Source organism: Hemibagrus wyckioides, linkage group LG21 (genome assembly GCF_019097595.1).
Source record: "Hemibagrus wyckioides isolate EC202008001 linkage group LG21, SWU_Hwy_1.0, whole genome shotgun sequence".
Taxonomy (NCBI): domain Eukaryota; kingdom Metazoa; phylum Chordata; class Actinopteri; order Siluriformes; family Bagridae; genus Hemibagrus; species Hemibagrus wyckioides.
Genome location: NC_080730.1, coordinates 2,666,208 through 2,683,930, shown reverse-complemented (window position 1 = coordinate 2,683,930; position 17,723 = coordinate 2,666,208). Strand labels below are relative to the sequence as shown.

The 17,723-nt window shown below is 42.3% G+C and overlaps 1 protein-coding gene across 15 annotated transcripts in view; it reads left to right on the top strand.

Annotated features, from left to right (window-relative positions):
- The window catches only part of LOC131342417 (calmodulin-binding transcription activator 1-like), a 244,339-nt gene that overhangs the window by 104,389 nt on the left and 122,227 nt on the right, over positions 1–17,723 (top strand). For all 15 annotated transcript variants that reach the window (XR_009203039.1, XR_009203038.1, XM_058373256.1 and 12 more), the window contains exon 3: positions 1,944–2,011. Coding sequence is in view for 13 of the 15 variants with exons in the window: in XM_058373256.1 (XP_058229239.1) it covers positions 1,944–2,011 (68 nt within the window). In the remaining 2 variants the exon portion in view is untranslated. The remainder of the gene's footprint in view (positions 1–1,943; positions 2,012–17,723) is intronic.

Here is a 17,723-nt window from a genome sequence, read left to right as displayed (position 1 = left end):
TTTCCCCGACTCTAGTTTAAAAATACTTTGAGGAGTTTTTCACACCGGATGGCTTGCGAGTGCAAAAAGTCAGAGTAAGACCCAGGTGTCGCTCTTCAGGTTAACTCGAGGTGAGAGAAGCAATTGCCTGGAGCGGGCTCACCAGAAACCGAACGACTAGCCTCCAGGGTGGAGAAGAAATCAGGAAGAGGAAGAGGAAGATGAGAAGGAAGAGAAGGAGGAGGAGAGGAGAGGAGAGGAGAGGGGTTCTCTGGGAGAACGCTGAAGCTCCAAAGACCTTCATCTTCATTTTCAGCACAAAAAAAACGACTTTGTCAGACGACGTGAAGCGCGGAAGAGTAATATAATAGGAAAACTAAAGATAGCGAAGACGAGGAGGAAGAACAGAGGCTGAGAAGAAAGTGAGGGAAAAAAAGAAAAGTCAGAAATAACAAGCCACTGAGAATCGTTTCCTAAATAAACTCAATTTGACAAAAAGCCCAGAGACCCCTATTGTTTGGGTTTTTTTTCAGTTTGCCAAATTATAACAGGTCATCGTTTGTCTTTCACTCCACCCGAAGATGAAGCAGGGGACCTCAGGGGCTTGACTTGACAAGCAGTGAGACAGCACTAATGAAAACTTAGCTGAGCAGTAAACAGGAAGACAAAGGAGTCTGCGGCACGGTCAGAGAGAGACGATGAAAAAGCAAACAAAAAAAATAGCTGAAACAATGGAGCTGAGTTGGCAGAGACGCAGTGGCCTCAGACTTTTCTCCGTTGCCTTATATAGCAGAAAAAACTTCGGGATTCCTAATCAAACCTCTCGAAACACCGAGCCTGTAACACGGCGGCGGTCAGAAGGTGCTGATTAATTCTCTATAACAGCGGCTGTGACAAGTAGTGCATCTGTGCAGCATCACCGCTTTATATTTTTGTTTCTATAGCAACAGATCACGTAAATGGGTTTTAAAAACTCCTTTCCAGCATAGAAAACATTTATGGAAGCTTCCGAACAGTCTGATGTAGGTTTTCAGACGTGAACATTTTGTTCAAACGTCAAGATAAAGGAAGAAAGTGAGGTATAAGCATTTATAGTTGCTATAACGAGAACAGAACGTTCCACAAGTATAAAAGGATAAAAAAGCGTGAAAAAACATCCTTTATAAAAAATAATAAAGCATTATAATCGCTGAAACGATGCTGTGAGAGGAATAAACCACTTCAACGCATGCTGATTATTTTCCTATGACAGCATGCGCCGTAGTGTTTATTTTTATTCCTTACACACTGTACTCCTTTTTCCCCCAGAGAAGAGCCACGAGGACGGATCACGGCGCCGAGAGGAAGCGAATAATCCGGGTCTTGCTTCTCTCCGCTGCTTCCGTCTACACCTTTGCCTCTCCTTAACATGCCTCCTCTTTGCATAAGCCCTCATAAGGCACCTGTAACATTCCGCGATGAAGCTGTTAACCTTTCCACGACATGCTTCGACTCTGTAGGCCAGACATCAGGACACGGATTCCGCTCACGGCTCGGGCCAATTGAGACCATCAGTGCATAAAATGAGCTCCAAGTCTCTATAGCCATCGCGGAATCCGAGGGACGAGCAACTGCCGTGCATGCGAATGACATCCTGTAGCTGTCTGCACACCTTTTTTCCTTCTTTCTTTTTTTGGTCATCAGCAGGTCATCTGGAAACATCCGCCGCTCTTTTTTATGTCTCCTGACACGGACCTGAGGCTCGCTGATGAGAGGAAGAGCCTATCTGCTCTGTCTCCTATCTGCCGGCAGCAAAGAGAGAAAAATAAAACGAATAAATAAATAACTCTCTGATGCTTTCATGCATTTTCTTTACAATGATATTTAATCAGTGATGTTTTCTGGGGGTTTTCTGTTTATTCTGGTGGATTTTTTTTGGTTCACCAGGTTAAAATCATTTTGTTTTTTGTTTTTTTCTTTTTCAGGAAATTGCTGCTTACTTGATATCATTTGAAAAGCATGAAGAGTGGCTAACGACATCCCCCAAAACCAGGTACGTGTGTGTGTGTGTGTGTGTGTGCGTTTTTAACTGTGCAGCATATTAACACCTCACCTGAAGGGGCGAGATTGCGCTTTTCTTTTTACAGCTGGACGATTTCTGTGCTTTTCTGTACGATGTCCAGACAGATAATGGAATATTAATGGCCACTTCTAATGTGAAATGTGGCCAGACTCTCTCTCTCTCTCTCTCTCTCTCTCTTTCACGAGTGTCATTAATGTAGGTGTTAATGTGCTGGGCTTGCACAGCATATCATTCGATTCAGCCAGAGAGGCCTCGACACAAAGATTAAAAAGTTTTTACTTGATCTGTGCGATAATGAATGATAATGGAAATGATTTTTTGTGTGTGTGTGAGCTTCTAATGTTAATTATATGCTTATCATGAAATGTTATAACATTAATGGCGCAGATAGAGAGAGTAGACACTGAGAGGAAAGGCTCGGTGTATGTTTACAGGTAGGTAGAGTGATTTAAGTCCTTTAATAAGTGACATGTATAATGACATGAAATTCTACATGGTCTGTGCTGGTGGGCGGAGTCTGACCGGATAAAGCTTGTCCTACTTTTGGGCGGAGATAAACATCCAGCATGTTGTGTTTCAGCCTGTTGTGTGTCAGGAGATAGGGGTTAGGGTTTAGGGTCAGGCTTATATAGGAGGAATTGGTTCAGATCTAGCTCCGCCCCCCTGGACTGCTTCAGGGATTTCTATTGGCTCTAGGAAGAGTTTTCCATGACTGTGGTGTGAGGTTAGAAGTCTGGAGTCTGAGCCATCAGTCACTGTGTGTGTGTGTGTGTGTGTGTGTGAGTGTGACAATGCAAACTGTAATAAGTTGAGCATCAGCATGAAAACAGTGCTGTTTATCAAAGTCACACGCCTTCTGAAGCGTTTGAGGCTGAGACGAGGTTGTCATGAACCTCGTCATGAATCAGTGTTTACTCCAGTGACTATACCGCTCTGAATGTGATTAGACTTCTCGGAAGTTTGTACACCCTTCGGAAAAAACAAAGCAAACATGGTAAGTCAAGTCGAAAAGATAAAAACGATGCGTGACGTTCAGTCTTTTGAAGCCGAACGGTGACGATGTGATGCAAGGACCTTTGTTTTCTTTTCTCGAACTTCCCGTCGTCGTGGTAACGTCAACACTTCTTATGCACAAGTAAGAGTGTTTGGATTACATCTATTACATACAGCACTTTTTTTTTTAATCCCTGATTATTTCTAAACATCGATTCAAATATAAGAGCAGTGCCATCTGGGTTGTGGAAGATAAAGACATTTGCTGTGGAAATGAAAATGCTAATGAGTGACAGACAAGCACACACATGCACACATGTACATGGGTACATTCTCACACACACACACACAGAGAGCATTTCGCCCCCGGTGTGACTTTACATAATGGCACTGATTTCAATGTGTGATTTGCCGTGGCTGTTTAATGCAGCGAGAGCTTTCCGAGCCTTAATGAAGCCACCGTTACTCGCGGCTGTTTTGCAGGGGTCATAACCAGTGTGAGCTCTAACTCGCAGTTATGACTGCAGGGACATGAAGCTAACGTAACGCCACCCCCACACACATGGGAGCAGGAATATTAACACTGACACACACACACACGACTCATTACAGTAGACTTCAGGATTTCCCTGATATATAAAATAAGACGAGCTCATCAGCTGCGTTCGAGTGTATTCAGTCAGTTCAGAAGACTTTTCCATCCGACATTGTTCGACGACAATTTACAGAACAAAAACAACAAGGCGTCTGAGGAATAGCTGGTATCCATTCCTCTCCCGGGATCTGTACCGGAACGATGGAAAGATTTTCCCTGGCCTGGTGTTGTGGAAAATGTTGTGTTCACACTAGCGACGAGTAGCAGCAGCACTCCGCTCCGTGTTGTCCCATATCACCCCAGTGTGCATCAGGTTCATATAACCTCACAGTATAGGGTGTGATGTTCCTTAGTCTTCTGGTAATAATAGAATAAGGAAATAACCAGATTCATTTGACGATAAGATAAGATAAGATAAGATAAGATAAGATAAGATAAGATAAGATAAGATAAGATAAGATAAGATAAGATATGATAAGATAAGATAAGATAAGATAAGATAAGATAAGATAAGATAAGATAAACCTTTATTCGTCCAGCAGTGGGGAAATTTCCATGTTATAGCAGAAAGATAAAAATATGAAGCAGAGATTAAAAAATATATATAAATACAGAAAAGAATAAAATAATAATAATTTCACAAACAAACAATTGCACTCAGTTATTGCACATCTCAAATTGTTGTTATTGCACAGAATTTTATTTTTATAATTTTATGTTTAGAAATATTTTGACCACTCCTGTTGGTCTCATTGCTCTCATTGCCGTGGCCCGGGTTCGATGCCACCCCAGCCACTGAAGAGTTGACTCTCAGTGCCGGTCCCAAGCCAGGATAAAAATAGGAGGGTGGTGACAGGAAGGGGCATCTGGCGTAAAACCTGTGCCGAATCATGTGGATCGAATGACCCGCTACATACAGCTGACCCTGCCATTGTGCGGGACTAATGCTAAAATTAAATAAAGAAAAAAATGTAGAAATATTTTGTCACTTTTTGCACTTTTAAACTGCAGTTAAACCCAATTCTGGACATTTTTTTATTATTAATTTCAGGTTAAATACAATAAAATATAAACTTTATTTCTATAGCACAGTTAAAAACAACTACCTGACCAAAGTGCTTTCCAGGAAACATTAAAACAACAAGAATAATAAACAACCGGTCACAAAAGTCAATATAACCCTAAAGACTCGAACCAGTTTTAAAGGCCGCACTGAAAAGATAAGACTTGAAACTCGACTGAAAAGCATCCGCAGATTTAAAGTACATAGAAAAAGCAGCCATAAGTGTGGAGTAGCCACTGAAAAAGCCCTATCACCCTCTGATCCCTGTCACCCTCTGATCAGACTTTGTTTTAGGAACATGAAAAATCTTGACTAGATTCATGTTTGATAAAAGGTTAGCAATATATATTTTGGTGCAGTACCATGCAGTGCTTTAGGGCAATGGTGGCTCGGTGTTTTCTCGCCTACCATGCGGAAGGCCCGGGTTCGATTCCCAGCCAATGCCCAAACCCCAGCCACTGGATGCAGTGCCGGTCCCAAGCCCGGATAAAATGGGAGGGTTCTGCCAGGAAGGGCATCTGGCGTAAAACCTGTGCCAAATTGTTGTCTGGACCAGTTGGTCCACTATGGTGACCCCTCACATACAGGGAGCAGCTGAAAGATCAACATCAACAACAACCATTCAGTGCTTTAAAAACCATTAACAAAACCTTAAATTCAATTCTAAATTTGAGGGGCAACCAGTGTAATGCACTAAGAACTGGGGTAATGCTCTCCCCTTTCCTTGAGTCAGTTTGAGTCAGGAGTCTAGCTGCACAGTTCTGCACTAATTGAACAGTCTCCAGGTCTTTAGAGATAATCCGAAGTTGATAAAACCCAGCCTTAACAACAACGCTGACCTGTTTATCTAGAACCAAAGCCGAGTCCATGATAATGCCTTTACATAGTCTGCCACACTAATCCACATAGAGGTCAATCTACCCATGATTCTCCATGAAATCTATAAATCTTTCTAGAAAGAAGCGGAAGGATCTATAAACAGGCTGAATGATCTGTAAAAACCCTCATCAGAAATATTAGGTACATTTGTATATGCAGTATATATATGTATATATGTATAAATATATATGTATATATATTTGCATTGCGGTTATGTTCCAGCTTTGATCCATGCTTTAAAAGCGTAATTGTTATTAAATCCTACGTTGATGTGAAATGAAATGCTAACTAAGAGCTTTGACACATAATTTGTTGTTTACGCCCCAAGCGTTTTTTTTTAACCTCCTTAAGTAATGAACCTCTGATCTACAATCCCACTTAACATTCAGCTTCACGTGCTAATCTTCTGGAAGCTCCAACACCAACTTTTCTCTCTCCTTTCTATCCACACAGCTTCTCACTCCGTCTCTCTCTCTCTCTCTCTCTCTCTCTCTCTCTCTCTAGTGAGCCTACACATGGCCTTTTCCCCAAAACACAATAACGCGTGCAGAACACCGACGCACGGCCAGTGGCATTTTGTCAGACTTTCATTTCACCGATGTCCCTTTGTGTCTCTCAGAGCTTTCCTCTTTCTTCTGCCAGACAAATGTGGGGATTTTCCACTCATAATTACACAACATGTAACGTGCAAATGCACTGCAGGCAAAATGAGCCTCTAATGGAGAATGTGAGGTGGCTTTTCTCTCTCTCTCTCTCTCTCTCTCTGTGTCTCTGTCTCTCTCTGTCTGTCTGTCTGCCTGTGTCTCTGTCCCTCTCTTTGTCTGTCTGTCTCTGTGTCTCTCTATCTGTCTCTCTCTCTCCCTCTTAGTGTGTCTCTCTCTGTCTCTCTCTTTCTCTCTCTCTGTCTGTCTCCCTCTCTGTGTCTGTCTGTCTGTTTAGATGACAGGAAAATGATAAGCGAGAGAAGAAAAGAGACGAGAATGTGTTTTATTGTGGGTTTGTTGCTTTGATCAGTTAAGAGAGATACTCGCTCACACACACACACACACACGCACATACACACACAGAAAATTACCACGTTTTAACAGCTGACCTAGGCATTGTTTGTTCCCTTCCCACATCTTCAAAAATGTTCTCACGCACAGCAGACTCACACACACACACACACACTCATCAATTTTTCCTTTCATACCCATACCTTGTGTGATTGACTTCCAGCGTCCCATATGAGCAGTTCTTTAGACATCACTTTTATTAAAACACAACACAATAACAAAAGAGACGTCCAAGGTTTCATCAACAATAGCGCTGTATTCCTCCTGGAAATAAACAATCATTTTTCCCAGAGAACAAACATGATGTGTGTGTGTGTGTGTGTGTGTCTGGGTGCGTGTGAGAGAGTGTGTGTGTGGTAGACAGATGATAAATATAGAAAATGCAGAAAGAGTGAGAGAAGACCAAGAGATGGAAGGTGAGAGATGTGTGTGTGTGTGTGTGTGGTTTCTCTGTGGTTTCATTGTGGTTGCACTTACAGGTAACTTTATATAGTATGCATATGTTCTTACATACATCCAGTATAGTGTGTGTGTGTGTGTGTGTGAGACATAAAATGCAGTAAGAGTGAAAGATAGAAAAGAGTGCAAGACTGAGAGAGAAAAATCTATTTGTCTACAGAAATAGAGGGAGGAAGACAGACAGAGGAGAGAGAGAGAGAGAGAGAGAGAGAGAAAGAGAGAGAGAGAGAGAGAGAGAGAGAGATATTCTGGGAGCACTGAGTGAAGAGGTCTGTCTTTGTGTGTGTGTGTGTGTGTGTGTGTCTGTCTGTCTGTCTGTGTGATTCTCACAGCTCTGGATTAATCACCTTTTTCACCAGATTAAACACACACACACGCACACAGGTTTGCTGATTGGCTGATTTATAGTTTCTTTACATAGTTGGCATTGAAATTTGAGGATTATTTTCGTTTCATCTGTTTCAAATGACATTTTCCGCACTCTGAAATATTACACACCTGCTCCTGCATTCCATCTTTCAAAACCTGAGGACTCTCCTATTCAGCACGCCTCTCTGCCTCCATCCAGGAAGGGTGCTCAGGTGTGTGTGTGTGTGTGTGTGTTGGGGGGGGGGGTACACAGACAGCTGTTAGCTGAAATGAACAGTATCGCATCAGTATAACACCTGAAAAACAGACGGATTCAGTTTCACGGATATGGCAATAAAATGATTTTAATATCTACAGTTTTATAATAATAATAAGGATTGAATAATTAGTTTATTTCACTTTTTTAAATGAATGTGAATTGTATAAAACGGTTTTAATGGAATCTTGGGTCAGTAATCCATTAATTAATCCAGGTTGAGAAATGAGGCTCAATGGGAAAAGAAACAAAATTCTGTCGTATGTAGTCTCCCCTTTTAGGCTTTCTCCAATCTATTATCTGGGTTTTTTCAGTACATTACATTTGTTTATATTCTTATATCTAAAAAGCTGCTAGAGTTCATGAGACTCTGGATCTGTGTGTGTGTGTGTGTGTGTGTGTGTGTGCAGTGAGGGGATCGAGAAAGTGTCCTGTCCAATAGGCAGTTGAGGATGATAAACGCAGGGGGGTCGGGAAAACGGCAGCATGTCAATATGAAATAGAGACAGACAGCGAAACAGACAGAGGCGAGGAGCGAGGGTGATGAATGAGGAAGAGGAGGGTCAGTGAATCACTGAATCATTTGAAAAGGTGGCAGTGGGGAGGGTGGGGGATGTTGAAGAAGGGGTGGTGATGTGAAGGAAAAAGGAAGTCAGAAGTACGTACCAGTTAAAAACACACGCTGATAAAACATTTGTAATTTCTGCTCCATTGCAAGCTTTAAGCTGCACAAGGCTCTGAAATAAAAACCTAATCAAGCTAATCATTACAAGAAGAGATGAAAACATGGATGCCGCCATGTCTGTCTTCTGTTAGCAACATGCTAGAGAGCTAACTGTGATGAGTGATGTGTATTTTCCTGGTGTAGGTTTAACAAGCGAGTATGTCTATTATGAAAACTGATCTAAAGTCAACATCCTGCTGTGTTTAAGGCCGATGCACTGAGCAGCCATTTTGATTTAACACCACAAGCTGAAGTCTGGGTTCAGGAAACGTTCACCAGTGTCGGTGGTTATGACCCTAATGTAAACTTTAACGCTAATTTTTGGTTTCTACTGAACAAAAGTAACAGACACTGAGAAACCACAAAACATATAAACACTGTAAAGTTACAGCTTCACCTCCAACTGTTACAAAGTGCTGACACTGGAGACTCCTTCCCTAAATGTTACATAAACATCTCCTTACAGAAAAATCCACCATACTGATAAATATGTTTGTTTGTTTTGTTTTGTTTGGAGTGAGAGTGTTAATGTTACAGAGACGCTTAAACAAACAGGTTTGAGAAAGAAAAATCAGGTGACAGATTTCAGATGAGCATTTCTACAATTTCAGTTTCAATTTCCTTTCTATTCCATTCCAATTTGGTACAACACAGACATTTGACAGTATAATGCTAGGTTTTTTTGTTGTTGTTGTTGTTGTTGTTGTTGTTTATTCTAAGGACTCTTCACAAACAGGCCGTTAACGTGTTGGTCAGCGTGCACTGCGTAGAGCTCTGCGTCCTGGGCTCGACCCAGCGTGCTGTGGGCTGTGCTGTTCCACGCGAGGTACTTGGCAGTAGTTTGATAATGAAAACAGATGGTCATTACATCAGGGTCATCAAGGGTCAAGCATGCAAGGTCAGACTGGTCAGAGATTCAGTTCACTTTTTTTTCCTGATGCTATAGGAGCAGCCTGAGTCGTTACTGGAGCACGGTGATCAGTCACTGCAGTATTCCAGATAAGTAAACAGATTAATCAATACATTTGAGTGCGTGTGTGTGTGTGTGTGGGTGTGAGTGCACGACTCAGTCAGTCAGTCAGACGTCCGAGAGGAGATGTACACACCGACTCCTGACATGTCAGAGCAGCTTAGTGTACCGAGCCGTCTCCTCTCCTGCGATACTAAAGACTTCATTTAATTCCATCTCCAAGCACACAGAACAAACTGTTTACTGCTGACCATGCCAGAGGGACGCCACGGCACAGGAACACCCACACAGGAACACGGCGTACAGATTCTTAACGCCCTAATATCACAGCCGCGTCCACTTTGGTCCGAAGGCGTTGATTAATTCAATTGAGGTTCAGCTGTGTTTACATGAACACGCTCCTTCTATCCTTCATCAGCTCACTCACAGGGATGTTCCTTATTGATCATTTATGGAAGGAGTCTCCAGTGTCAGAGCTTCGTAACAGGTTCCTCAAGCTGCAGAGGCTGGTGAGGGAACGACATGTCCGTGAGAGCAGGAGCTAACTCGTCTCACGGACATGCCACAACATTAAATATAACCATAAACGGATAAAAAGTGCTAACACACCCTACTGATTTAACCCATCGTTAAAGATAAAAAGTAAAAGTGAGAGTATATATATATATATATATATATATATATATATATATATATATATAAATCTAATCACTGTAATGAATTCACGTCTAATCTAAGACCACTCCTGAGTCATCAGTCGTCCTCAGGCAGCATTTAGTACGACGTGATTAAAAACCAGACACAGCCACGCCGTCGTCACGGCAACACGGCCACCACAGACGCACACTTCCCCCGAGGGGGCTACGTTTTCACAAAAGAGCCAGAAGATTTGGTGGAGAAATTCATTCCATTGTGTTTCATTTATTCTTGAAGACAGCATAAACTCTTCAGTAGATTGATTTTTAGCTGCTGGTGTGAATTTTGTTTCCTTTTAACCAACGAAGCAAGGATTGTTGGTACAGTTTAGCCAACATCAACTCAGAAACAGCTTCATTCCAGATGTTAGCTAGCATGATAATGGCTAACAGCCAGCTGGTACAATGCAACCCGCCCATGAGTGACTACAGGTTACTGCTTATCAGGTCTCTTAGAGCTGAGATTCGTTAGGAATTTGTCTGGAAAAAAAAAATAATAATAAAAATGGTCAGTTTATGACTTTTATCAACTTTACCAATTTATAATTTTAGAGATATGTACAGAGTAAAAAGTGAAAAAAAAAAATTAAGGAAATTGTGTGTGTGTGTGTGTGTCGGAACCACAGAAGTTCCCGCCGCCGATTTCCATCCATTCATATTTTAAACGTGTGCTAAGAAAATTTTCCGACTGCTAACGATGAAGAATTTATACTTAATCTCAGATCAATTTTTCATGATGGCATTAATACGTCTAAATCTGTTAGCTGATCAATTATGCCTGCTCCCGTGCCCTGTTCCTTTTAAAGGCCAGACCATTCCACGGCTGTTTAAAAGTTAAGGCGATTTTCTGAATTGGAAAATTAATATTCATAACTCTTAATGAAGTTTCTGGAACGATCCTCCGTCGAAAGCTTAACCGGGATTTAATTAGCGCGGCCGGAGAGCCTTCGCCAGACAAACCCGACGGCACCTCGGGTCATTTCGCGAATCGATCCTAAGCTATTTTACTTTCAAAAGTTGAAACAAAACATCAGCTACGACGGGAATATCGCATTACATTATATTTAATTTAGCACCCTCAGATTTTCGCTGAATGTATTTAATCTGTTAAGAGCATTAAAGACAAACACAAATAACGCGCCATTCACAATTTATCCTGACAAACATTAAGAGTAAAACTACTTATGTGTGAAAACAATGTCATGCTGTGCTGAGCAGTAATGAATATATTAGGATTCTGGCATCTGATCCAAGGTCGGCGTAAAATCCCCTGAAAAATTTATGACTCAAATAGACTTTTCGGTAATTGCTATGCCGTCATAAAAGTTTAACCCCTCGAACGGCGATAGCGGTGCCAGATATCGAGCAGCAGGCCAAATTAATCTCGTCATTATGGAGTGGGATATATCTCACACATCATCTTTAAATGCTTCTTCTTCCTGCATGCTTCTCTGGCTCCATCTGCATTTCCAGCACTGGTGTTTTGACCTCTACCGAGCGGCTGCTGGCTCGTTTGTAGCTGACAGGCACAATTTATAAAGTCCTGATGGATACGGAAGAATAAAAATCACCCTCGTCACACACACACACACACATGCTCGAGCAGCTGCCCCTTTACCCCTCGAGGTCCACAACACCCCTTTTAATCATTTTTTATTCATATGGAAAAGCTATAAATAAAAAGCCCTGGCTGACGTCTGTCGTCACATGACCTTAATTGCGTTGTGTTTATAAACATTCAGATCTCAACTGTATTTATAACACAAATCTTGAAAGGTGTTCGAATCTGGCGTCCTCGCTGCTGACCAGTGCGCATTTGGGCTTAAGAGTTGAATTTGATGCTCTTTGACACGTTAATAGTCCGTTTAAATCAAACCCCGGTCAGAACACAGCAGTCAGACTGGCGTGTATGGACCAGAACGACGTTCACATGAGCGTAATAACATTGTAATAATATGTAATAAGCTTTCCCTCCATCAGTAGCATCATCTATCAAAACTATATTACTGTACTACATTCATCAGCGCTAGTGGTCTCTTTGGGTTTGGTGTGTGTGTGTGGGTGTGTGTGTTGGGTACAGGGTCTTCTCCCAACCCGTGCTTTGCGGAATGAGGGGCGTTTTAATTTTAATTAAAGGTAATTAATCGTCTACCTTATTTGATGCATGGTTTTATGAGGCTTTGGCGACAGGATGTGATTTGCTAGACTTCCTGCTGATAGCGAGAAATGCTGCAACAATCCTGGCAAGAGGGAGACCTCATGTGAGAATGTGTGTGTGTGTGTGTGTGTGAGAGAGAGAGAGAGAGAGATATGGCATGTTAAATGTGGTGAGATACACAAGGTTAATATGATAGAGGCGAGTGAAAACAGAGATAGCATCTGTAAAGAAACAGCGATTTCCCCCACGCTGACTCCTCCCACTGATCCAGCAGACGCTCCGTCTCTCCCCCGCCCCTCCTCACATCCAACCTCTCACACAGCTCCCACACTCCAGTGTCACTGATCTCCACTCCATTTAATCACACACTCTTCTGTGATTACATTCACCTCCACGCTCCAGAGAGAGAGACACAGACAGACAGACGGAAAAAAAACTGGGTGGCCCATTACACCAGTGTGCCCATGATTCATTTACACATCCTCTCTCTCTCTCTCTCTCTCTCTCTCTCGCTCTCCCTTTCTTTCCTCTGCTTTTCTTTCTAAAATAATTTCCACTGAATTCTCAATTCATTGTCTCTGTTTGTATTTCTTTCTCTCTCTGTGTCTCTCCACTACTCTTACTCTCACTCTGTCTGTCCGTATGTGGCATACTATCTATCTATCTATCTATCTATCTATCTATCTATCTATCTATCTATCTATCTATCTATCTATCTATCTATCTATCTATCTCAAATAATTCCCTATGAATTTTTAGTTGTCTCTGTATTTCCTTTTCTCTCTGTGTCTCTCTTGCTCTCTGTCTGTCTGTCATCTCTCTCCTTTTATTTCCTCTGCCTCCCTCAAATAATTTCCACTGTCCACTGTTTTTCCACTGTCACTGTTTTCCACTGTCCACTGTCCACTAATTTCCACTGTCTCCATTTGTATTTCTTTTCCTTGTGTCTCTCCACTACTCTTACTCACTGTCTGCCTCTCCCTCTCTCTCTCTCTCTCTCTCTCTCTCTATCTATCTATCTATCTATCTATCTATCTATCTATCTATCTATCTATCTATATCTCTGTTTGTATTTCTTTGTGTGTGTGTGTGTGTCCACCACTCTTACTCATGTCTGTCTGTCTGTCTGCCTGCATATATCATCTCTCTCTCTCTCTCTCTCTCTCTGTCTCTCTCTCTCTCTCTCTCTCTCTCACTCTCTTGCCTTTTATTTCCTCTGCCTCTCTTTCAAATAATTTTAATTGAATTCATTGTCTCTCCCTTACTCACTGTCTGTCTGTATGTCTGCCTGCATCATCTCTCTCTCTCTCTCTCTCTCTCTCTCTCAGTTCAGCAGTGTTTTATTGGCATAAATGTTAAATCACATTGTTGCCAAAGCAAAGTTATATAAACAATAATACATATGTCAGCATTAATGCATAAACACACACACACACACACACACAGAGAGAGAGAGAGAGAGAGAGAGAGAGAGAGAGAAGAGGAAGATCATGGAGTAAACTCCTCGCTCCACGCGGCGTGAAAGTGAAAAGACCAGTGGCATTTTGCGGAGCCGCGTGGTATTTAAGCGCACACGCACGCCGCGGAGCGTTAATGAATCTACAGCGAGAGGAAATGAGGAGATGAATTAGATAAAGTACAGCAGGTTGAAAGATAAACATGTACAAATCAATAGACAGGGAGACGCCCTCGTTGTTATTAACTCCGCTACGAAACAGCTGTGTGTTTTCTCCAGCGCTGGCTGATAAGAGACATTATCACAGTCATCTGCAAGCAGAAGAAACGAGCCGCACTCTTTAAAAGTGTCGTCTCCTCAACGGTGGAGCGATACGATGAAAATATATCGCTGTCACGATATTTAGGGTGGTGTAGAATTTCCCAGAAATTCAGCTGATTTGTTTTGTTTGATGATATGGTTAATGTCTACAATATGTAGTTGTATAAAACTGCAGGCAAAAAGTCAAACAAAATTTAGCATTGTGTCAGATGCTTCCAGCTAAAAGAAAAATAATAAAAAATATATCACAATATTCAAAGGAAATCATACTGTGACTTATAATAGTGCTATAATATGCTCATGATGACAATGCTCACTTAAGAATATATCCTAAAGCACAGTTCTCTCTCTCTCTCTCTCTCCAGTCCACAGCCTCTTCTTCATTCTGTGCTGTCATGAGATCAGTAGTTCTGTCTTTCTCTTCTTTTATCTCCCGCTCTGACTCATTGCCTGTGCTGTCGGAGGCAGGGCTCCAGCTCGTGAACCGACCCACTCTCTTGTGCTTTTCTGGGCTGATCCTCGTCCGTATCTCACCACGTTCCCCGCCTCGGCCTCGCCCAGTTGCATAACGTATCGACTGAAGCGAGCGAGCTGGCTGGAGAGCAGAGACACGTTCTCCACTACTTAATTCATTAAAGAGTCCTCTAGCCTCTTGAAATTTGGAGACGTGGAACATGTCTGCCGTGTGTGTGTGTGTGTGTGAATGCAGGCTGCCCTCCCTTCAGGGTACCGCCTGTGGGCATCATTAGGCATGATGTACAGTCTCTGATTTCATCCACTTTACGTCAAAGAGATCAGCGTGGTGCCGGCCGACAGGAGCCGGGTTTCAGCATGGCTGCCTGCTCCTGTTGGGTTAAAAACACAGAGCTTTCCTTTAATAAGAGCAGGAGGACATGGTGTAAGCGAGTTACATCGTCTGTGGCGTGCCGTGTAGCGTTAGCCGTGTTTATTTTAAGCGTCCCGTATATCCAGGCTGTTTGTCGCACCGTCCTCGAATATTTTCCGGAGGAAAAAAGCTGACGAGGATTATTCCGTGATGGATGAATATAATAAGAACGTCTGTGAAATGGAGGTTTTTATATGGTTTTATTATTATTACTCTAATGATTGAACGTGCATATGTCAAAGAGTGTGTCATGTACGGGATATTAAAGCAGAAGCATTAAACCGTGAACACTTTGCTGATTCGTTCAAGGAACCCCAGCGTTGTTGTTGTTGTTTTGTTTTTTTCTCTCTCTATCCGTTCAGCCTGTTTCAGCCCCTCGTGCACACGAGCCAATCCGAGCTGTCAGTCGCAGCGCCTCCTCCCATTATCCTGTTGCTGCAGATTTTCGGGCACCAAAGCACATTAGATCTCCAGCAGGGATCAGAGTAAACAAACAGGTAAATCGGCTTTAGCGAGACCGGCGCTGAGAGATCCCTCCTTGCTTTGATCACATCTTCCTAGTTATCTCGCTCTCCTCGCAGCGCTTTGATTGCAGTGTTAGTCAGCCTCCGAGGGGCGGGCTTGTGTGGGAACATGGAGCCTCTCTCTCTCTCTCCCTCTCTCTCTCTCTCTCTCTCTCTTTCTCTCTCTCTCTGCCTGATAGTGCCCATCTGGAGTGCTCCCGCACCACTGCTGGTCGATGGAGGCATCAGTCAGGGTGCGGGGCCCACCCTGGCGATCAGCTGAGAGAGAGCTAAAGCTCACCGAGCATCTGGTAGAGAGAGAGAGAGAGAGAGAGAGAGAGAGAGATGAATCATATCAGCTCTGTGTGTTTTAAAGGTGCTGACCATGTGTCGCCCTCGGCGGGAAGGTGTGCATGTGTGTGTCTGTGTGCATGTGTTTGTCTGTGTGTGTGTGTGTGTGGGTTTGATAAAGAATGAAAGGAGTGATGTGCCCAGGGAAAGGATGACACACCAGAAGGGGGAAGGAATCTCTCTCTCTCTCTCTCTCTCTCTCTCTTTGACAGAAGGCTACACGTGTGTATAAAATTGCAAAGCTCTGGATTCATAGCAATAAGTTTAATCCAGTTACATCTCAGGCAATAAAATGTAGGACCATGACGATAATAAAAAAGAAGAAGAAGAAGAAGGAATAATAATAAAAATAATAATAATAATAATAATAATAATAATGTTTCTTTTATATAGTGCTTCTTGTGTTGTTTTATACCTTTTGTGTACATCTTTCACCTTGAACTGTGAATGTCAATGTATGAAAAAGCAAAAGCAACTCATTTGGACCTTAATGACCTCTAACTCTCCTTCTCTCGGTCCACATAAGGTCCGTTCACCTTCTCAGCTAAAAGACAGGCCTTCACACCGTATCTAATAATAAACAGATTAAAGCAAGGAAATGTAGAAACGTCAATATAATGAAACTGCTCCTTTAACTTTTCCAAAGTTTTCAGGACAGAGGAGAGTCTCTCACTCTCGTGTCTCACTAACCTCGAGAGAACACGAATCCAACGAGGGGAACAATTGTTTATCGTCGCTTTAACGTAAGCGGAGGGCGATTCCAGCGTTATGGATGTGACATTTTCACTCGCATTAGCTAACAAAATGTCTCACACCAGAGCCGAGCTCAGGATCAATTAGTCAATCTGCACGCGATGTCATTTCACCTCTCGAGGACGATGCAGACACGTCTTAAATACTCACGTATCGATTTACACGTTTCACACACGCAGCAGTTTATCAGCATTATGGATGTGACATCTAACCAACAAACTTTGGCAAGAGACACGCTTTCTGCAAAGTCTGTGAATTTTTTAAAGAGCACAGAAAGAAATAAACAGCTGTAGAGATGTGACGTGTCTGATCTCGTGCGTCAGTACGCCGTATATCTGACATATAAACAAAACTAGTTACATACAATAAATGTAGGAGTGAGCATATATGAGTGAAAGACGTATTAAAAACAATTTTCTCAATATCTTTATGATTTAGGGAATTTCTCCACAGTAAGGTTGACATTTCTGTGGAATTGCCCACATCATGGATGTTCCACAACATTATATGGAATTATAAACTCCTATAAAACAGTTATTATTCAGTAGAAATCTTCTCATAGCTCATAAAGACAAATGTGTGAACGCTTGCAGGTTACTGACTAACAGAACAGAGATAGAGAGATGTGGAGTGTGTGTTGTTTCCAGACTCCTCTGCGGGAGAGCTGATGGGATCATCTGGCTTCTCTTCGCCCGCGGCTCCAGCACACACTCCACGCTGGGGTCATTCATCCAATACACAAACACACACACACACACACCTCGGTCATACCACAGCAGCACCTCATCAGCTCCTGATTCTAGCCCAATCTCCAGGACAGGACCAGGAGACACGTGAGAAAGAGGAAACGGCCTGAGGCTTTGACACTGTTTGACATGAAGCCAGTGTTGCACACGTGCACAGCTGTTAGCGCCATACGCCTCCTGTGATCTAACGTCTCTCCTCCATACATGCACTCCATCCTGTAAATCTTTCCATCCCTCACTTCCTGCTCTCACTCAGGAACGGATAACACACGACACACACACACACACACATATATATATATATATATATATATATATATATATATATATATATATAAATATAAATACATCCGACTGGTAGAGACAGTGTATACAGTAAAGCATTGGCGTAAAGTGGGCGTGGCTTAAACTGGAAGAATCTTTGCTCTGTGAACCTTGCTGGCAAGCTTT